General features: G+C 46.3%; 1 protein-coding gene across 1 annotated transcript; it reads right to left on the bottom strand.

Moving 5' to 3' along the window:
- Nucleotides 1–3476: 3476 nt before the first annotated feature.
- Nucleotides 3477–21914, bottom strand: LOC130026819 (5-hydroxytryptamine receptor 5B-like). Its single transcript, XM_056117530.1, has 2 exons — nt 21153–21914; nt 3477–3865 (listed from the first exon to the last, which is right to left on the bottom strand). The coding sequence occupies exons 1-2, from the start codon at nt 21912–21914 to the stop codon at nt 3533–3535; spliced, it is 1095 nt and encodes a 364-aa protein (XP_055973505.1). The 3' UTR covers nt 3477–3532.
- Nucleotides 21915–22498: the final 584 nt, after the last annotated feature.

Below are 22498 nucleotides of genomic sequence, written 5' to 3'. Positions count from 1 at the left end.
GTAAGTAAATTAAGGGATTTGCCTTGCAGATAGCCACCCTGGTTTGAATCCTGGCACCAATATGGTCCCTTGAGCCCTAATAGGAGTGATCCTTGAGCACAGAGTCAGGAACAAGCCCTGAGCACAGTTGGGTGTGTGACCAAAACCCACTTTCCCTTCAAAATAGGTTTATGGAATTTGCCTTGCGTGCAGCCAGCCCAGCCGAGCCGGGTTCAATTCCTCCACCCCTCTCGGAGAGCCCAGCAAGCTACCGAGAGGATCTCGCCCTCACGGCAAAGCCTGGCAAGCTACCCGTGACGTATTCAGTATGCCAAACACAGTAACAACAAGTCTCAAAATGGAGACGTTACTGGGCCCACTCGAGCAAATCGATGAACAACGGGAGGACAGTCAATATAGACTCAGACTTAAGAAATGTATCTTCGTGCCAGGGTGATAGAACAGGGGTACATGCTTTGCATGTGTGGGACCCTATTTCAATTCTCCACATCTAATGGGCCCCTAAATGCCACCAAGTGTGTCCTAGTGGTTCACAAGACCCTACGTGTGCTTATCTTAGGGTCTGCAGTTGAAGCCAGCAGGGCCACTGATCAAATCTAGAATAATATCTGTCCTCTGGGACCCCTTGAGATCTGTGTGACAATCACCCCACCCACGAGAGAGAGAGAGAGAGAAAGAAAGAGAGAGAGAGACTTTTATCTCCACAAACAAATAGATGCTTAGATTACCTTTATTCATGAAATGCATACGTTGGTTTCAGATTTTTCTTGAAGCATTTTTCAATAAAACAAAATTCTAATTCTAAAACATAACTCCCAGAGAGCTACCTTGGGGTTAGGCCTAAGCCACTGAGGCTATCCCGGCCCCCTCAAAGCACCTCCTGTCATAGTCAGAGATGGAGCCACACACATAGACAGAGCCCTACCCATGGTTTCAAACATACTTTCAAGGGGAACGAGTTTTTTTTTTTTTTACCTCACTGATGATAAAATCTGATGTAACCCAGTTGGCTGGCACCATCATGAAGCCATTTCAATCCCTTCCTCGTGGTGTAAATATTCATACGTTCCTCTGCAGGAACATCATGTTTGATTAGAAGCTACAGCCCCAGCCATAGCTGAGGTTGTTACCTCATTTATGGATTATGCATCATTTTTTTTCTTTCTGAAATGTATTTTTTAAGAAAATCTAATTTCTGAAACCCGTCTGGTTTCCTTACGTTTGGAAAATGTGCTGTGGACTTATATTCTCTGATAACCCATAAATTTCAGGTGCTCTTTTGTGCAGGCTCAGGCATTGATAAGGAGCCCTAGTGGCAAAGATAGTTCCTCTAAATTTAAACGCCTAATAAGTTGCCAGCCTGCCTCCTAAATCAGGGAGACTGTAGCCGGGATTAACTAGATCAGTGATCCTCTCATGCAGGTACAAGGGTTCCTATATTCCTGGACTGCATTTTCTTTATAAATTTGGGGAAGCCAAGATTCACTGTGGTAGGTGTGGGAGGAGAGACAGACAGACAGACAGAGACAGAGAGACAGAGACAGAGAGGAGAGAAAGAGATTCTCTTGAGTCTGAAAATGCTTCCAAAACATTTTTTTAGACAGGTCCAATATAGTAATGTATTCGGGGAAAGGCTTATCCTGTGGTACAGAAGCAGAGAAATCACCTCACTAGGGTTTCTCAATGCTGGTTGCACGCTAGAATCCCCTGGGAAGAGCTTAAAAACCTGTTTATTGGGTCTCACCTCACCCCCAGAAATGCCCATTTGATTAGTCTAATGAGCAAGCCACGCACTCCAGAGTGTCCCTCCTGACAGAAAATCTACATAAATTACCAGACTACTTCTTTGAACCTCTGATTCACTAGAGATGGGTCTAGTGTTGTTGTTCTAAGTCACACTTCACACCACCCTTTTCTTACAATGTGGGGTCCCCTGCTTGGAGACTGGGGAACCTAAGTTAAATTAGGTCCATAAAGGGGTGAGTGAGAGCTGCTGCACAAGGCAGATGATCTCCCAGGTAGAATAAAACGGGCCCCTAGGATCTTGAGATGAGAGACCCTCAGAGGAAGATGGCGTTAGACAAAGGAAAAGTAAGTAACCTTCAAGTGTTATGTCAGTGATAACCAATTAGCAGTAACTGCAATGAAGGATTTTGGAGTAGTGCTCCTGCTCTGTGGAGAAACATGCTGTGATCTGGGATTGATTAGTAATGTCTGCCACATGCGTGAGGCCAGGACCACCTACAGGCTTGCCACACATTTACTGCCACATCATTTTAGGGACCCTTGGGCATTGCTGCTCCAACAGTCTGGCTGTATGACTCTCATTCTAAGAGCCCAGAAATATGGGCTGCAAATAATTAAAGACTCAGCACTGGAAGGCCCTAGACCCCCAGCATTCTTTTAAAAATTGTGTGTCATGACTTCATGGGGGGCGGGGGTTGGCGGAATCTCATCACTGAACATGGGGTTGCAAAAAACTTTGGTAACAGTGAAGGTTTTCTGAATGTGCAACAACTAAAAGTTCATTCGACATCAACCACATCTGAATCTGAGGTGTTTCTGGCAATGTCCACCTGCGCTGCGGTTCTTGCATGAGAAAGGGGTTAAGAATGCAGGTCCGATGTTTCTCAAAAAATTAGAAATTGAGTTCTCATTTGACCCAGCAATACCACTTCTGAGAATATATCCCAGAGGTGCAAAAAAATATAGTAGAAATGACATCTGCACTTGTATGTTCATTGCAGCACTGTTTACAATAACTAGAATCTGGAAAGAACACAAGTGCCCAAGAACAGATGACAGATTAAAGAAACTTTGGTACATCTTACACAATGGTATACTATGCAGTTGTTAGAAAAGATGAAGTCGTGAAATTTGCATATAAGTGGATCAAGTGGATACATGAAGAGTATCATGCTAAGTGAAATGAGTCAGAAAGAGAGGGACAGACACAGAAGGACTGCACTTATTTGTGGAATATAAAGCAACAGAATGGGAGACTAACACCCAAGGATACTGGAGATAAGGACTAGGAGGATTGCTCTATGGTTTGGAAACTGGCCTCACATGTTGGGGGAAAAGGCAGCTCATATAGAGAAAGGACCACCACGTAAGGGATGTTTGGAGGGCCCACTCAGGAGGGGAGATGTGTGCTGAAACTAGACTATAGACTGAGCATGATGGTCACTTAATACCTGTATTGCAAACCACATACCCTAAAGGAGAGAGAGAGCAAAAGGGAATGTGCCTGCCATAGAGGTGGGGGGGGCAGTGAGGAGATGGGGGGGGGGGGTGGGAGGGATACTGGGAACATTGGTGATGGAGAATTGGCACTGGTGGAGGGATGGGTACTCGATTATTGTATGACTGAAATGTAAGCACAAAAGCTTGTAAGTCTGTAACTGTACCTCACGGTGATTCAGTAAAAACTAAAAAATAAAATTAAAAAAAAATCGAGGTCCGAGATGCTGATCACTAGTACAGGACGCAGGCAGACATGTCTCTCCACTACTCTCCGTGGGCACTGTGTTTATCGCTGTTTGGTGAAGAGATTCTTGAAGGCATTGTTGTAGTTCTTGTTAAACGCTGTGTAAATCAGGGGGTTGAAGAAGGAGTTGGAGTAGCCAAGCCACAGGAATATGCTTTTCCAGATGGGGGGCAGACTGCAGGCACACAGGGGGGTGATGAGCTCCGCCAGGAAGAAGGGGATCCAGCACAGCACAAAGACCCCGATGAGAATGCCCACCATCACCGCTGCCCGCTTCTCCTTCTGCTCCCGCCACGACTCCTCGCTCGCCTGGAAGGCCACGGTTGGGCGGCGGACCGTGAACACCACCTCAGCTTCACGAGGCGTCTCCCTCACCTGGGAGCAAGACAATTACAAATCAGCAGTGTGATTCAGCAGTACAATGCAGCCTTGGCGTGTCTGAGGCCCTAAGACAGAGCTGGGCGCCACAAAATAAGTAGATGACAGGGAATAAACATAAATAAATATTCAAGTGTAACCTCGGCTAATAGAGTGATGTGGCTATTCCAAGTCTTGGTCAATGATACCAACCTCTAGTTTTATTCAGGATGCATTTATACCATGACTGTAGCACTGCACTGTCCTCCCGTTGTTCATCGATTTGCTCCAATGGGCCCAGTAACGTCTCCACTGTGAGACTTCTGGTTACTGTTTGGCATATCGAATACATCACGGGGAGCTTGCCAGGCTTTGCCGTGCGAGTGAGATACTCTCGGTAGCTTGCCAGGTTCTCTGAGAGGGACGGAGGAATCGAACCCGTGTCAGCCGCATGCAAGGATAAGCCCTATCTGCTGTGCTATCACCCCAGCCCATACTATCCACAAATACTAGATACGAACATTTCTGAGCTGAGGGTTAAAACACATTCTGGCCATTCTGGAAGGAACGAAAAGGGAAGTCCCTGCTGTGCAAATAATATGATCCTGACAGGGAGGGAGGCAGTGAAGAGATCAGCTTTGGTGGCATCAGACCAGATTCAGGCTTCCTTGACTGAACCCTTTTCCCATCCATGAAGGCGGGGGACCAGCATCCCCTGGCCCACCATGGCAATGAGTTGGGGGTGTGTGTTGGAGCCTAACGCAAAACCCTGGTACCCGCACACACCCATTCACTCCCTTGAGGTGGCTGGGACAGGGGGGTTGGGCTGGGGAGAACAGATCCAGCCATGATCCTTACAGGGTTTACAGCTGGGAAAGCAGCCTGAAAACATGAATATTGCAAGAAATTATATAATTTCTTATATAATTTTATGTGCTGACTTGATGCCATTTCAATTATGGGGAGATTGATGATGCTTGGCTGAAAGAGGGCGGTATTGCCTCACTTTGAGAAAAAACAAAGTTTTTCTCAAAAAAAAAAATACTCATGAGCAATACTCATAAGCCCCACCTAAAGAGCCTCTGGCACTCAGCATCCTCTCTGGCCCCTCTTGGGGTTCACTTCTCTATAGCTGAAAGGTCTCCCCAAACCCCTCAGACTGGCCTTCTTGCGCCTTCTCCGGGAGCTGCCAGTCAGAGCCCAGATGCTGCTGAAAATGTAGAGGCAAAAGGCTCCTAGACAAGGATTATCTCCCATTCCTCCTCTACCTCAAAATGCCAGTGGAGTTAGAAAAGATGAAGTCATGAAATTTACAGACATGGAAAGTATCATGCTAAGTGAAATGAGTCAGAAAGAGAGGCACAGACATAGAAAGATTGCATTCATCGGGGGAACATAAAGTAACAAAATAGGAGACTAACATCCAAGAATAGTTGAGATAAGTACCAGGAGGTTCACTCCATGGCTTAAAGGCCAGCCGCACATGCTGGGGGAAAAGGCAGCTCAGAGAGAGAAGAGAGCACCAAGTAAAGGGTGTTGGGAGGATCCTCCCAGGATGGGAGATGCATGCTGAAAGTAGACTATAGACCGAACATGATTGCCTCTCAATGCCTCTTTTGCAAACCACAACACCCAAATGGAGAGAGAGAGAACAAAGGGGAATGCTCTGCCACAGAGGCAGAGTGGGATGGCGGGGATAGGGGGGTGGGAGGGATACTGGGATCAGTGGTGGTAGAAAATGGGCACTGGTGGGGGGATGGGTACTTGATCATTGTATAACTGAAACACAAGCACAAAAATTTATAAATCTACAACTGTACCACATGGTGTTTCACTAATAAAAATTTTTTTAAAATGCCAGTGGAAGCAAACCACCACCACCCCTCGCACCTGTCCTGAGGCCTCACCACTGTCGACCCTCACAGGGATGTTCTCAGCTGACCTGACTCAGGCTAACTCAAGCCCCGTCTTACCCAACATCACCTTCCAATTCTGTACCTTCTGACACCTGCTCCCCTTCCCCTGCCCCTAAGTCTCTTTATTTGGAAAATCACTAATTAATGTGAAAACAGATCATGGAGATGCAGTCAAAGAAGAGCCATCCTTCAATGAGAATACACCCCATCATTGCACTGCCCACCACAAGAGAGAAAGAAAAGGACAGTGGTGCCAAATAGAGAATAAACTGCACCCCAGAAAGGCCTCTCAGTGTCTGGTGCCCACACACAGGCTTTTCCTTTAAGTGGAAATGATACCCACCAATTATTTCCTTCCAGAATGTCAAAGGAAGTCCAGGTGATAAAATATGGCACCCTGAAGTTGCCTCATGAATATTTAGAGTATGTTATTGGAAGGGAGAAATACTATCAAGGCGTGAGAAGAATTAAAGGTGATGTGTAGTCTTCCTCCTATTAAGCTCATTAATAGCACTTCCCCCTTTTTCCAGTTGACCTAAATGACCACCCAAGCTCCTGAATTCTGTTGAGCACTGTGAATTGCTGGTCGTTTTTTTTTTTTTGTTTTTTTTTTTTTTTTTGCTGTTGAAGTAAGGAAATGGAATACATTAAGTTTCAAGGTAACCTGGGGGAAGAGAAATAGAAAAGGTGAGTCCACTGATTTTTTTTTTGAGTACACTGATTAATATGGTTTCAAATTCAGGCCCCACTACTGTGGTACCAGGAGCTTTCAGTTTTCTCCATAGACTGTTTGCCAGAAGCTTCTATTTCTCAAACTGTCCCTTGAGCCTACTGCACCCCATATATAGTGATGTTGGAAGACAGGAGCCTCTTCAGAAACAGCCTCAAGGAAAATACATCAGTCAGGGACAGTCCTGGTTTTTTGGTTTGTGGTTATATTCCACTCAAAATGTAATATTCCGTAGAAAATCAAAAGAAAACAAGAAAAAGAAGTCCCATGTGACTATTGTACTATGCCAGCGCTTGTGAGGAATTGTTTTAATTCATCCTTACACCAAACTCTTGATACTATTATTATGTCCCCCTTTTTATAGCTGGAATAAAGAACAAATGATGAAGACGAACTGCCTTCTCCAAGGCTATCCAGTTGCATAGAACTTGAGTCATTTGAACCTCAGAGCATGTTCTTCACTCTTCTGTGCTGTTTTGCACCCTTCAACAATAGAACTGACCTGAATGGGTTCCCACAAACTGAAGTTTAAGGATCATGTTTATGCTTGGTATTCTTTTAGTCCAGACATTTCTGGCTTTCTGGGAAATTTCTAGTCTTCTAGCCTAACTCTGGAGGCATTCCTGAGTCCCCCCGTCTTTTCCCTTTGGTCCTATATCTCTCCCTGGTTTCTTCATCCTGACTTCCCTTTGCATACTTCTCTGACTACCTCTCCAGCCTAGGAGACCTCTATCACTGAATCAAAATCTGATAATTTGGTGGCAAGAATATACACTGTTGAATACATAAAAGTGATCATATACAGATTTACTGTTTTTTTTGTGTGTGTATATATATACCTATATATAGTTGCTTTTTGGGTCACACCCAGTGATGCACAGGGGTTACTCCTGGCTCTGCACTCAGAAATTACCCCTGGTGGTGCTCAGGGGACCATATGGGATGGTGGGAATCAAACCCCGGTCAGCCGCGTGCAAGGCACACACCCTACCCACTGTGCTATAGCCCCAGCCCCCAACTCTGTTATAATTTTTGTGAGATACCCAAGGCTGGAAGCACCAAATGCTCCAGTCTAGGCCACCAGAACAGAAATAGAACCAAGGTGCCTGCTCAGAAGGCCTGGTTCTATATCCCTGGCTTGTGGGGATGGAACCTAGAAAGTAAGTTTACTAAAAAGATCCATAGGGTCTGAGCCTTTATGTCTCAAATTAAAGACCAGAACCTCTGCTCACTGCACACTCAGGTGAGATTCTTCCCAGCTTCCATACCCAGCCTCTGCCATGGCTGCATATGTGGCCACATGACAGCTCCTCAACAAATTTCACGCTGCTAACAGTTAGACTTACTATCACTGAGTGAAGATGGGCAGGGAAGGAAAAGTGACATTCCCAACCTAATTCCTCAGAGTGTCCTGGGCGTGCTAACTACAAAAAATCTACCCAAAGCACAGCCGGCATACTGCAAACCCAAATGGGAAGACATGTAGAAGCCTATCAAGCTCAATGAGCAAAAACAATACACATAAGTCTCAACCAGCACCAATCAGTACAAATCCTCAGACAATGACTTCAGTGAAACCATGGTGAGGAAGTTTAATGAGCTCAAAGAAATTATAGCACAAGTAGTCAACAAAGCACAAAAAGTATGAGTACTGAAATGAGAAAATCACAAGCAGAAATTAAGAGGTGATATAAAAAAAAACTCGATAGAAGCTCTAAGAAACTGAAAATTCAAGGCATCCAAGAGGAGGTGCAGGAAACTTATAGAAAACAACAGAAAACAAAAAATAGTTCGAAAAGAATTTAACAGTACACAAGAGAATTATGGGATGAGTTCAAGAGGAACAATATAAGAATCATCGAAGTCTCTGGAGACCAGAAAGATAAGTTTTATGAAGAAACAATAAAGAAATCATTGATTAAAATTTTCCCAGAGTTGAGAAATACAGGCACTAAGATTCAAGAGGTCCAAAGAGTTCCTGTGAAAATAGACTCAAACATGAAACCTCCAAGACACGTTGTGCTCAGAATGACAAAATGCATTAACAGGGACAGAATATTGAAAGTGACAAGATCAAAAAAAACAGAACTTACAAAGGAAAGCTTATCAGATTCATAGAAGATCTACCAAATGATGCTCTTCAAGCCAGAAGAGAACAGAGAGATACAGTACAAAAATTCAATTAAATGAATACCTCACTGAGAATACTCTGTCCAGCTATATTATCTTTCAGATCTGGAGGAATAATAGAGTTTCAGGGACAGGCAACAGCTTAGGAAATTCACAGCCTTGAAACCAGTCTTGCAAAAAATATTAGAGGAGCTTCTTTCAAAGACAAGATAAACTCCTCAGCACTTGGCATCAAGCATGGCATCGGCTCATAACACTTATAGTTGCCATAGGAGAGTGGGAAAGGTTTGTTTACTGTTATCCTGCTAAGGGATAGTATACATTTGCAATAATGAATTAACATTTCATTTTTATTGATTGTTATACATCTGATCAGTTTTTAAACCCATAGGTATTTTTATTAAAATCCTTTAATTATTAGTGCAAATACCTAACAACATTTGTAATGTTTCCTAACATAAACGCTATATTCCTTTCTTAGGATAAAAACACTTTTTTACTTGTATAGGTCTATTCCCTTATATTTTAATTTACTCCTTCATTCTTACTAAATTTACATTTGTAGGATTTATTCCATGGGCTGGAGTGATAGCACAGCGGTAGGGCATTTGCCTTGCACGTGGCCGACATTGCCAACTCGAGTTCGATTTCTTCGCCCCTCAAGGAGAGCCCGGCAAGCTACCAAGAGTATCTCGCCTGCACAGCAAAGCCTGGCAAGTTACCTGTGACGTATTCGATATGCAAAACACAGTAACAAGTCTCACAATGGAGATGTTACTGGGCCCGCTCGAGCCAATCGATGAACAACGGGAGGACAGTGACAGTGACAGTAATCTATTTTATATAAATCTTAAAAATTTAAGAATAAGAGAAATTTTAAGAATATTTAAGATTAGTAGCTTAAAATCTTAAAAATATTAGCACAAAATTATTCATAATATATATCTGGAAATCCTGCATACTTGAAAAAGATAGTTTTATAAAAAAATTTTTTACTTTATTGTGTTTATCATGTATTTATGGTTTTGTAGAATTCCAGGAAATTAGCTCTATTCATTTATATATGTAGGTGTTACCACTCCAAAATAAAAGAGAGAGAGAGAGAGAGAGAGAGCGCTACCCAAAATATGATGAAAGAAACAGAGGGGCCAGGTAGGGCAATTGCCTTGCATGAAGCAGACCTAAGTTCAATCCCCAGCATCCCATATGGTTTCTGGATCCTGCCAGGACTAATTTCTAAGTGTTGAGCTAGGACTACCCCTGAGCATCACCAAGTGTGCCCCTGCCCTCCCCTGAAAAAAGAAAAACATAGTAAAGGAACAACAGATACTCAAAGTCATAAGAACTAAAGATTTTGTCTATAGAACTGAGCTTTCATTGGTAGGGGTGGGAAGGTTGAGAGGGGTCCTTGGAACACTAGTGGAGGGAAGTGGGCACTTTGGTGATGGGGGTAGCATTGGAATGATGTATCTATAGAAAGTATAACTGCAATTCCTGGTGCCTGAATAAAAATGTTTTAAAAATAGATTAAAGGGGCTGGAGTGATAGCACAGCAGTTAGGGCATTTGCCTTGCATGCAGCTGACCCAGGTTCGATTCCCAGCATCCCATACGGTCCCCTGAGCACTTCCAGGAGTAATTCCTGAGTGCATGAGCCAGGAGTTAGCCCTGTGCGATGCTGGGTGTGACCCAATAAGAAAAAAAATTAATTAAAGACCAAATCTTTCATAAAATATATGTTTCAACATCTATTAATCACCTACTGTGCTCTAGGTAATATGCATTGGGACGCCCACATCAAGTCCCCATTTCAAATATTCTGCCTATTTCCATAGTGCTCTGGTTCTGAATCATCAATTTCTAACAACAGCTAGAGGAGGACAGAGGGTACTGAAATTTCTTGTAATGGTCAAAGACAATCTGGACTGTAACTGGATTTCCCCAGTTCTAACTAGAGCTCGGCTGGTCAATACTGGGATTACCTGAGAAATATGTTCTCTGCCCAAGGTTTACAAACATCACCCAGATCCAAGGCATATTTCTCTAAAGCGCCTTAAAGAGACAACTAAGCAAAATAACCCTCAAAGTAAAAAGAAGCTGCCTTGCTTGTCGGACAAATTAGAACAGGAAATTTTCTCAGCTATTTCTTGTGTGCAAAAGAAACAAACCCCCTAAAAAAAAGTTTTCTCACAAAAGAATAAAGCTCAGGGCACTGCTAGGCTTGAGAAAAATTATTTTTCTGGGGATGGAGAGATAGTACAGTGGGTAAGGTGCTTGCCTTGCACAAGACCGACTCAATTTCAGTCCCTGGCCCCTACATGGTTCCTTGAGGTTCCTGAGCACAAAGCCAGGAAGTAAGCCCTGAGCATTTCCAGGTGTGGCTTGAAAACAAAAACAAAAGTCAAAGCAACCAATTATTTTTCCTTTAATCGCATGTATACACACAGCAGAATACAGCTTTGCTAAAGCCTCGGGCATATCATTTTTGTATTTGGAAACATCTATTTGCTTATGGGATGCCTAAAGACCCACATGGAATTAATGATGAAAAGGTAACCCAGTGTGATCATTAAAAGTAGGCTACATTTGTGTGTTCAGCTCTAATATCATCTGATCTAAAATCATTCCCTTGCCACCATCCTCATGGTTGGACTCCACAGGTTTGGGATGAGCTTCATACAGGAATGAATCTGTTGAAAAAACTCAGGTATGCAGGTTTTGTGACCAAAATCTCCAGGCTCTCAAGAAGTCAGGAATGGGCTACCTCCCCCCATTCCCTTGTTCTTACTGGAGCCTGGCAGATATGCCCATGAATTGCCTCTGGCACCATACAAACTCACTAACCAGTCATAATCCAGAGACACACAAATAAATTTCAAAAGAGATCACAAACTGCAGAGATGACTCAGGACCCCAAAGTCACCATCCAGTTAAAATGTAATTCCAACTATGTCACCCCATTCAATAGAATTTCTGGAGCATGTGGATACAAATGTAGACATCTTAAACTCTACACCACTGATATACCAGGAGTAGCACACTACATTGGATGGGATGTAAAGCAGAAGGCAACCAATCTCAAGTAAGAAAATACTAACACACAAGGCATAATCTGCAACAACATTTTAGTAATCTCTTATGCAAGGGCTTAATGGCTCCAGGGTGAGATACAACAATATTTACACACTTTCTTCGAAGGAAACCTTTTTGATCATTTTTAGTGAATTATTCATAACAAGAATATAAAATAAATTATTTAGGACTTGCTATCAAAGCAGGCTTGGGTGATGGTTGAGAAAAATTGGAAATATGGTGGTGGGAAGGTATAATGATGGTGAGATTGGTGTTGGAATATTGAATGCAATAAATCATCATGAACAATTTTATACAAAAAAGTAAAATTTAAAATAAAAAAAGTCAAGTAAAGTAAAGGCCCTCCCGTTGATCATCGATTTGCTCGAGCGGGCCCAGTAACGTCTCCATTGGAGACTTTGTTGTTACTGTGTCTGGCATATCGAATACTCTCGGTAGCTTGTGTTTGGCATATCGAATATGTCACAGGGAGCTTGCCAGGCTCTGCCGTGCGGGCGAGATACTCTCGGTAGCTTGCCGGGCTCTCCGAGAGGGGCGGAGGAATCGAACTCGGGTCGGCCATGTGGCTGTGTGCAAAGGAAACGCCCTACCGCTGTGCTATCGCTCCAGCGGGCCCAGTAATGTCTTCATTGTGAGACTTGTTGTTACTGTGTTTGGCATATCGAATATGTCACAGGTAGCTTGCCAGGCTTTGCCAAACACAGTAACAACAAAGTCTCCAATGGAGACGTTACTGGGCCCGCTCAAGCTCGAGCAAAAATAAAATTCAAATAAAATTATTCCTTTTAAGAAGTGATTGGCCACTGGAAGGTCACCTTTTGACCTCAACATCCTTAGGTTCATCTCCCTGGGGTCCTAGATTAGAGTGGGGTGCACCAAAGCAAGAAGAATTTTGCCCTTCACATCGGTATCATTTGTTTGCCCTCCCGGGGACTGTGACTCTCTGGAAGAAAATTACCCAGCTTTAGAGAACCCAGCTTACTAGGTGCTATGGGCTCCACCCATCAGGTTACCCAGTGTGGGAGGAAAGCTGGTATCCCCAGCAACTGGTGTCCAGAATACCCTGGCAAGCTGGAATGTTTCAGGCAGCAACTATATATGTCTCTGGGCACCTGGTCCAACTTCTATTCAATTGTGAAAGAATTCTGAGACCTACCAAAAAGTCAGAGCCATGAAGTTTGGGTCACATTCTTTTGCCAAGAAGTTCAATGTTCTCTAAGAACAACAGGGATTTAAGACGCAGTGACTTGCAAGATCAAGTATGATAATGTCCAGTTCTTGCACCATCCTGGTCTACCTCCCCTTCATTTCACCTTGCTTCCACTCATCCACAACAACCCAGTCAGAGAGAAAAGAGAAATGAAAGTAGAGGTGAAGAGACAGAATAATATAATAGTGTAAAAGGATAGATAAGGAGTTTATAAGGAGGAGGCAGTCAGGAGCGGTTTCTAGAAAACCCTACATCTTCACCCTACTTCTTCTGGAAACTCTCAGTTAGGTTGTCAACCTTGAACCAAACCATGTTCCAGATATTGTTTCTAATGACACAATTTAACTCAGACAAAATAGCCTTGCATCCTGGCATGGGAATGCATCTGAACCATGAATCCTTCAGCAAAAGACAGAATGAGGGTAATGATTTTCCAGACCCTCTCCCCCACATCTGAGTTCACACTGAACCCAGGTCCCATACAAGATTCCACCCACAAGCCCACTACTGCTTAGTCGTTGGAATAAAGAGAACAAAACATTGAACAAGTGACAGAACATAAAGGACTTTATACATGTTGCTCTGGGATTATATACTGTCTGCTAACCACACACAAATCTTTAGTGTTAATAAATATTAGCTTAGGAGCCAAATATTTCTAAAATAGCATCACTTAAAACTTAAATCCAGGCTGGAGAGCTAGTACAGCAGTGGGGCACTTGCCTTGCATGAAGCTGACCTAAGTTTGATTCTCAGTACCACATATGATCACCTGAACTTCACCAGGAGTGATGAAGTGGTCCCTGATCGCACAGCTAGGAGTTAGCCCTGAGCATCACTGGGTGTAGCCCTGCCCTCTCCCCCCCAAAAAATCAATGAGTAAATAGGTAAAGGTAAAGGTAAAGGCCCTCCCGTTGATCGTCGATTTGCTCGAGCGGGCCCAGTAACGTCTCCATTGGAGACTTTGTTGTTACTGTGTCTGGCATATCGAATACTCTCGGTAGCTTGCCGGGCTCTCCGAGAGGGGCGCAGGAATCGAACTCGGGTCGGCCATGTTGGCCACTTGTAAGGCGAACGCCCTACCCGCTGTGCTATCGCTCCAGCCCAATGAGTAAATAAATAAATGGAAAAAAATTTAGATCCAAATGGTCACATATATTATGACACAATATTTATTTTATTTATTCTGCCACACACACACTTCCTAATACACCATTTTGTCTTTCTTGGCTATCACTTCTAGCAGAAGCATCTAGAAGCCTTCTGTTGTATTTATAGTTCTATCATTGTGTTCTACAAAAATGAATCTGTGGAAATCAGAGCTCGGCTTGTTCAGTGTTTGAAACCTGAAACATGGTCGTATTATCTGACACAGACAAGGACAGGAAAAGACCAGAAAGGAATTTAAAACACTATCGGAGTGTCTAATTAGAATGGATATGAAATGTATCCATGGGTCCACTGACATTCCTTCAAAAGTGGAGCCTAACTCTTTTTCCCTTGAGCCCTGTCTGTGTTATGGCCTATGATGTAGATATAGGGAAAGTGGTCATATAAGACTTCTGACACAGGTCCATCAGAAAGCACTATAGTTTCCCCACTGCTTCACTCTCGTGGATTGTGGAAAGTCTGATGCCATGTTGTAATGCCCGTCCAGCAGTTCATTGGAGGCTTTTGACCCAGAGCCAGAGGTCTCCTGTAGAGAAACTGTAGAAATAGTGTCCAGCCCAGACAAGTCTTAGCACCACGTGATATCTTGGTACCCCTCCCTCTCATGCATCACCCCAGGCCAGAAGCACCCATTTGGCCATTTCCAATACACAGACATGTGTGTTAACATTTATTGTTCTATTACCTGTAAAGAGGTGTCATGTCCCCAGCACAAAAAATAAATCTGTTTCTTTAAGCCACTAAGTTTTTTAAAAAGATGCGATGCAAGCAATACATAACCCATCCCCTTACGACAATGAGCCATAGCAACTAGAGGGAAAAAATAATACATTTTATTGGTAATTTGCTGGAAAGAATTAAACAATTATTGTAAAAATAGGACAGTGGCTATAAGTTATGGTTTATTAATTATCTTTTTAGGAGCCATACCCAGCCATGCTCGGGGCAAGAGGTGGCGGTGTGCTGGGATCCGCCCTCTCAGTGATGCTTGGGCCCAGTGGAGCTCAGACACCACCAGTGCTGTACTCAGTGGTTCTTGGGGCCCATGTGGTGCCAGGGACAGAATCTAAGGCCTTGAACATGCCAGGGATGAGCTCCAGCACTTGAACAATCACCCAGCCTCGGTTTATTGTTTCAGACATTGCATATACACTTGTGTCTCGTTTACTTTTCACAAGAACATTACGGGGCAGATGGCAATATTTCCATTTGCCTTAGGGAAATGCAGATGAAAATCAAATCACTTGGCTGAAGTGCTAATAAGGGGCAGAAAAAGAATTGAAACCTCCACCTCCTTGTTTCCGGGCCCCACGCTCTTACCCGCTGTGCGGGCGTCTCCCAGCACATGTTTCTGGAGAGAGCGAGTGAGCGAAGCGTATCCATCACGGCTGCTGGATGGCTTTCAAGAGCCCTAGGCATCCTGCCTCTGCAGACCCCTTTCTCCATTAAAAAATATTAAAAATGATATTTTATGAGCAGATTATTAGGAAGACTAATATAAGCACGTCTGGTTTCATTATTACATATTCATTACCACTAAGTTCATTTATCCTCTAATTTCAAAGGAAATGAAAATCAAACCATTTCCAGGACCATGTGATTTAGTGATTGAATGCTTGCCTGGCAGGTGAGAGGCCCTGACGTGGATCACCAGCATCTCCACCAGACTATCACCCTGTGAGACTCCTAGAACCACAGCAACATGTACAATCCCTTTGCCACCACTGGCATGGCCAAAAGTACCATCACCCTTGCCCCGACCCTTCTCCCTGCCAGGTCCAAAACTGTAGCAACTACAAAATCATCTAAAACTGTTCTCAGGACTGGGCCTCCTTTGCTCAGAATTAAGGAGCCCCCAGTACCACTCACACATAGAAATCCATCAAGTCATTGAGAATGTGGGGTAAAACCTTTAATGTTCATTTTTGGTGTTTTGTGGCCATATCCGGTATTGTTCCAGGGTTACTCCTGACTTTGCACTCAGGGATCACTCCTAGCAGTGCTCGTGGGACCAGGCGGGATGCTGGCAATCAAACCCAGGTCAGCCACTTGCGAGGCGAGTGCCCTACCCTCTGTACTATCGCTCCAGCCCCTGGATGTTACATTTTTTTTTTAAAGCAAATCATCTCAGAGCTGGAGATATAGTATAGTGGGCAGAGCATTGGCCTTGTACGTAGCCATCTCAAGTTCAATCCCCAAAAGCTATACACGGTCCCCCAAGCACCACTCAGGAATGACTGGTGAGTGTAGACCCAGGAGTAAGCTCTGAACATTGATGGGTATGGCTCATCTCCCTCACAAAAAAAAAAAATGATAATCTCTACTGACTGTTTTTTCTTCCTCCTAGTCATCAGTAAAGTACACAGGGGAGTGAAAAGCAGTTGCACCAAGTGTGGTGGTGTTGTCTGGAGTGGATGGGGAGCGGACTACAGGTTTAGAAGGCATGCAATCTTTGTGGTGGAACTAAAGCAGGGCAGGTAGGAATTTCCTGCCCTCCCGAGCAAGACTGACAGAAATGCCTCTGTGCATATCTGGATCCAGCCCTTCTGGAAGGTGAGTTCTCACACACCTTTTTTGTTTTGTTTTGATTTAGGGGCCACATCCAGTGGTGTTGGAGGTGGCAGGGATCAGGCTCTAGGCCTCACAGACGGTAGGTGTGAGCTCTGTTACTTGCACTATCTCTCTAAACCAAGTGCGTGGCTTTGAGACCTATAATTAGGGCCGACCCTGACAGGGTGACGGTGGGCTTGGTCTGGTGAAGCCTGAGGTACCCCTGAGCAATAGGGGGATGAAGCTGAAAAGTTAAGCTCCCGAGCTTCAGAGACAGTTCAAAAGGCTGGCACGTACTTGGCATATAGTAAGCCCACGTTCAATCCCTGGCACTACACGGGCTCCTAGAACTCTAGGCAGGAGTGACCCCCCCCCCCCCGACCACCACCAAGTATCAAGCTTGGAGTAGTCCCTGAGCTCTGCTGAGTGTGTTCCAACTTTCTCCTCCAAAAGAAAAATAATTCAAATTCCTGGAGACATGAGGGAATTATGAAAAACAGTGATGAGAAGAAAGGAATTTTAGAGGTGGTACACGGTTCAATTTCTCCAATCAATAATGGGGTGACTCTGAAAGAATTAATTTTCAGAAAACAAGTACAGAGTGGCAAAGGCAGGCAGCACTTATAGCCATAATCCCTTGGATGTTTCAGCCAGTGGCTGCTAATACACCATGAACTGAAGTGACACGTAAGCTGGAGAGGTAGTTCAATGGGCAGAACATATACTACGCACACAAGAGGTGTAGGCTTGAGCCCCAATATCTCATAGTCCTCAGAGCACCATGGGAGTGAGCCCCCTGAGCAAAGAGCCAGGTGTATCCCCCAAACTCCAGGAAGTAGACTTATGTTCACCTCAGGGTAAACAAGTTAAAAGCTGCGCTCTCTCTCTCTCTCTTTCTCTCTCTCTCTCTCTCTCTCTCTATATATATATATATATATCTCCCTCCCTCTCTCTCTCTCCCTCCCTCCCTCCCGCTCTCCCTCCCCACTCCTCCACTTTCCACAGAGAACTTAGAAGCTATGTGCTCCAGACAGCACAACTGAACATGACATGTGGCCCTGGTCCATGACCTTGAGAAGGACACAGGGTAGGAGGCCAACCCAGGATGTGCTGTGGGTGAGAATGAAATAAACAATCAATTGGGGGTTATATGTTACTGAGTGTACATTAACTTATCATGACTGTTAGAAACTATAAAACCACCTTGGCTGAATGATAGGATTAAATAAGATGGCGGATGAAAACATTGAAAGACGGTGCCTAGAGGAGGAAAAAAATATTTGTTTCCCAGGAAATATTTGTTTTCTTCTCTATTTTCACTGACTGGGTCTTGGCTGAAAGAATTCCCATCCAGGAACTGTTTAAAACCCCTTTATGATAACATCTTCACATGGAAATTTAAGAGAGGCAGGATTCACACACAGTCAGGCCACTGGAGGCCTTCAGAAACCCAGAGGGCTTCTATCACCCACAGACAGTAGTGCGGAGTGTCTGCAGGACTGAAAATCAACTCCCATCCCCTAGACTCTAGGAAAAAGAGAGTGTTAGGGAGATACTATTTAGTTTTTTGTTTTTTTATTTTGGCGGTCGATGGCCAGCAAGTTTGCAGAAGCTGATTTGGTAATGTTTCCCAGAAATTTTCATGAGAGCATGCTGTTATTCATAAAGAATGCTCCAGCCAGGAGACAGCTCAAAGGGCTGGTTACATGTTTTGCTTGTGGGAGGCCCTGGCTCAGATTGGTTTCTGAGCACCTCTGGGAGCAACTTCCAAAGACTCAGTAGTAGCCTCACCCCAGAACTGGACATCTATGTGTGTGGGGTGGGGAGGGGAAGGTTCAAATGCCCACCAAATAAAGAGGAAAAAGAAAAAAAGAAAAGAAAATACACCCAGGAACTAGCTCCAATAATCAGCCTCCTCTGGTTAAAACTTTAAGACATAGCTTAGAGCAATAATGCAGATTAGAAAGGAAAACTTAAGGGGCTGGAAAGATAATATACCTGGTTAGGTGTTTGCCTTCCACACAGCGGACAACCCCAAGTTCTATCTTATATGCTCTCTTGAGCTCACTTTCCCAGGGTGATCCTTGAGCACAGAGCCAGACCAGAAGTAAGCTCTGAGCCAGCTGGCTGTTTGGGTGTTGCCCAAAAACCAAGAAAAGAAAAGGGAAAGGAAAGGAAAGGAAAGGAAAGGAAAGGAAAGGAAAGGAAAGGAAAGGAAAGGAAAGGAAAGAAGGAAAGGAAAGGAAAGGAAAGGAAAGGAAAGGAAAGGAAAGGAAAGGAAAGGAAGGAAAGAAGAAAGGGAGAGAAAGAGAAAGAAAAGAAAGAAAGAAAGATGAAAAGAAGGATGAAAACCTAATAACCTGAGGGTTCTAATACAGAAGCAGCTTTGCCTGTTCCCACACACAGGTCCCACTGTTGGGAAAGGGCTAATTCAGGAAACTGTCCCTTCTTCCCAGAGCTATTTCAACTTTCATTTGGGCTGCTGGATTGGCCCGATTCTGGTTCAGTCCCAGATCCTTTATATTTCCTGTCTGGTATAAAAAAGTTGGGGGAAAATGAGCACTAAACTCAGTCTTGGCAAGGCTTTCTGGCATACATTTCCCGAGGATTTCTCTGGATGCACATTGGAGTGATGTAGCTATTAAAAGTCAGCCCTACCTCAACAATCAGACAGAAAAGCTATAATCATCCCCAGGCATTTCTAAGGGGCCTTTAAAAGAACATCATTCATTCTGAAAACAGCACTTCCCTACCAACACTTCTAATTATAGTCTTGATGTTCCTATTTTATGCTGCAAAGTTCCTCTGCCATTTAATGGAGAGAAGGGGGAAGCCTGACATTTTAAAACATATATATATACACATATACATACATATATATATATATATATATATATATATATATAACAGATGGGCTGGAGAGATAGTACAGTGGGTGGGGTGCTTGCCTTGCACACAGCTTACCTGGATTTGATTCTGGCACAAAATATGGTCCCCCCCAGCCCCACCAGGAGAGATCCTTGAGCGCTCGGCAGAGCCAGTAGTCAGCCCTAAGCACTAAAGGGTGTGCACTGCCTCCCACCCCCACCCCCAAACCACCACATATAACTGAGTAGCCTAAGTACATGTGTGAGTTCGCTTTCAGAAACTAAAGCCAACGGGAAACAATTAAAAAATAAAAAGCCTTTTTTCTCCCCATATTGTTTCCCCCTCCTTTGCCCACATGCTGTGTCGGCAAAAGGTGATGAATCCTAAAATTTCCCAGGACTATTCACTTGCAGTTTGGATATGTGAAAATCCGGAAGGAAACACCGCGGGTTTCCAAGGCAAGGCTAGAGCTGACACCTATTAGGGCCTAGCCAAAAGGTCTAAAGCTCTGCATGGAATAATAAATGCAAAGCAGAGAAATTCTGGGCAAGGTGGTGTCTCCAGTTCATTAGATGCCCAGGGGTATCTTCAGGTCATTGTTTAGATTGTCAGGAAATGTCCCACCTCCATCTTTTTTCTTATTCCAGCCAGCTGGTCAGGCCCTGGGACCAAAGTTTCCCCTGGTTCATCTCATGCATCTTGACTTAGGACAGAGAAATTTATTGTAACAAGAAGAGTAAATAAGGCCCACAGAGAGGAAGCAACTGCTGCCCGGGCCTGAGCTCCATCTGCTTCCAACTCAGGGCTAGAGAGGCCAGGGGAAGTAAAAAGGATGATTAGGCACACTAATTTTACTCATCACTCATGAACTCTCACTCCCTTAAAGGAAGCCAGGGCATAGAACTGGGGGATACCCTTTCCGGATGCCAGAAGAAGAACTCACTTGGTCTTGAGTTGTTATTCGTTGACTGCCTCGAGCAGGCCCCAGTAACGCCTCCTTCATCCTAGCCCTGAGATTATATTCAAGGCTCTTTAGGAGAATGAGACCCATCATTGTTACTGGTATTTGGCATATTGGGTGCGCCACGGGGAGTTTGCCAGACTCTGCCGCGCGGTAGCCTGCCAGTTTGTTCTTGAGTTGAGGAGGAAACAAATGGAGATAGTAAGTGGGTACAGAAAGGTCTTCATGTGCAGGACGAATTCCCAGCCCACTGCAGCCCCACTCCGTCTGGCAGGGACTAGGAAGCTGGTGGCTGCGGCGCTCCCAGACCCCCCACCCCCCAACACACACTCTTGAGTGGAAAGGGGAGAAGGGGCAGATACTCGCACCAGCCGGTCCCCACCAGTCGGGCAGTGGAAAGGCTGCCAGCTTCAAGCAACCAGGTTCCACCTTTGAGCACCAGTACTGAAACCCTCCCCGGGAGCCTCGCGGGGCCGGGAGCAGAGTTCTTGGCGTGCGCTCTCACGCGCCCCTTCTGGGGAGCTTTTTGGGGAGCTGACCCGAAGCTCCCGGAGAACTCACAGCTCGCTGCCGACCGACCCGAGAGTGCAAGAGAGGCCTGCCAACCTTCCCTGCCGACGAGTCCCTTCCCCTCGCCACCCGCACCCGAAGGACCCGCATTCCTCAACCCGCGTTCACCTGCGCGCTCGTCGCCGGCAACGGCAGCACAGCCCGGCGGCGGCGGCCGAAGCGCAACTTGGCCGCCTTGTAGATCTTCCAGTAGACGAAGAGGACCACGGCCAGGGGCAGGTAGAAGGCGCCGCAGGTGGAGACGACGGCGTAGGCGGGTTCCTGGCTCACCTGGCAGCGCAGCAGCCGCGCGTCGTAGGCCTCGCCCCAGCCGAAGAGCAGCGGCGCCAGGGCGATGAGCGCCGAGAGCGCCCAGGTCAGCGCGATCATGAGCGCCGAGGCGCGGCTGCGGGCGCGCAGCGTGTACTGCAGGTGGCGCGTGATGGTCCAGTAGCGGTCCAGGGCGATGGCCGCCACGTTCCAGATGCTGGCGGTGCAGCACAGCACGTCGAAGGAGATCCACGCGTGGCACAGGCTCCGGCCCAGGCGCCAGCGGCGCCCCGCCGACAGCTCGCTCACCAGGCTCAGGGGCATCACCAGGGCGGCCACCAGCACGTCCGACACGGCCGTCGAGGCCACCAGGTTATGCGGCACGCGGTGGAAGGCGCGGACGCGCAGGATGGTGACGAGCACCAGCAGGTTCCACAGGAAAGTGGCCGCGATCAGCAGCACCAGCAGTGCCACCACCAGCACGGTGAAGACGGAGGAGGGCGGGTCTCGGGCCGGCGCCGTCGGGGCCTCCCCGCCCGGACCCGGGCTGCTGCTGCTCGCTGCGGGGCCCGGGGAGAGAGCGACGCCCGCAGCGGCGCGGGAGAGGTTCGCTGCGTCCATGGCGCGGCGCTCCGGGGACCCGCTGCCCTGCCCGGAGGATGCGCGCGGCGCTCCGGGTACCAGCTCCCCTGCCAGGGGGATGCGCGCGGCGCTCCGGGGACCCGCTCCCCTGCCCGGGTGATGCGCGCGGCGCTCCGGGTACCAGCTCCCCTGCCAGGGGGATGCGCGCGGCGCTCCGGGTACCAGCTCCCCTGCCAGGGGGATGCGCGCGGCGCTCCGGGTACCAGCTCCCCTGCCCGGGTGATGCGCGCGGCGGTCTGGGGACCCGCTCCCCTGCCCGGGGATGCGCGCGGCGCGGGCGCTCGGCGGACGCTCCAGGTGGCGGGTGGGAGCGCAGGCAGCGGCCGGGAAAGCGCGGGCCTCGCTCCAGCCCTCTTCTGGCCACCTCCGCCTGGGCCTCTCGTCCAGGAGAGGAGAGGGCCAGGGTGAGTCCCCTCCGGAGGTCGGCTCGGTGCGCCGCGCCCGCCCACCTCTCGTCGCGGTCCCCGCGGCGACCGGCTGTCACCGGGCTGCGCATCCGAGAGCGCAGCCGGGAGTCGGCCGCCGGCCCGGCGGGGAGCGTTGCCTCGCTCCCACCCCCACCC

This window comes from Sorex fumeus, unplaced genomic scaffold, assembly GCF_029834395.1.
Source record: "Sorex fumeus unplaced genomic scaffold, SorFum_2.1 ptg000035l, whole genome shotgun sequence".
NCBI classification, from domain to species: domain Eukaryota; kingdom Metazoa; phylum Chordata; class Mammalia; order Eulipotyphla; family Soricidae; genus Sorex; species Sorex fumeus.
This window is presented reverse-complemented; position numbering and strand designations above follow the sequence as displayed.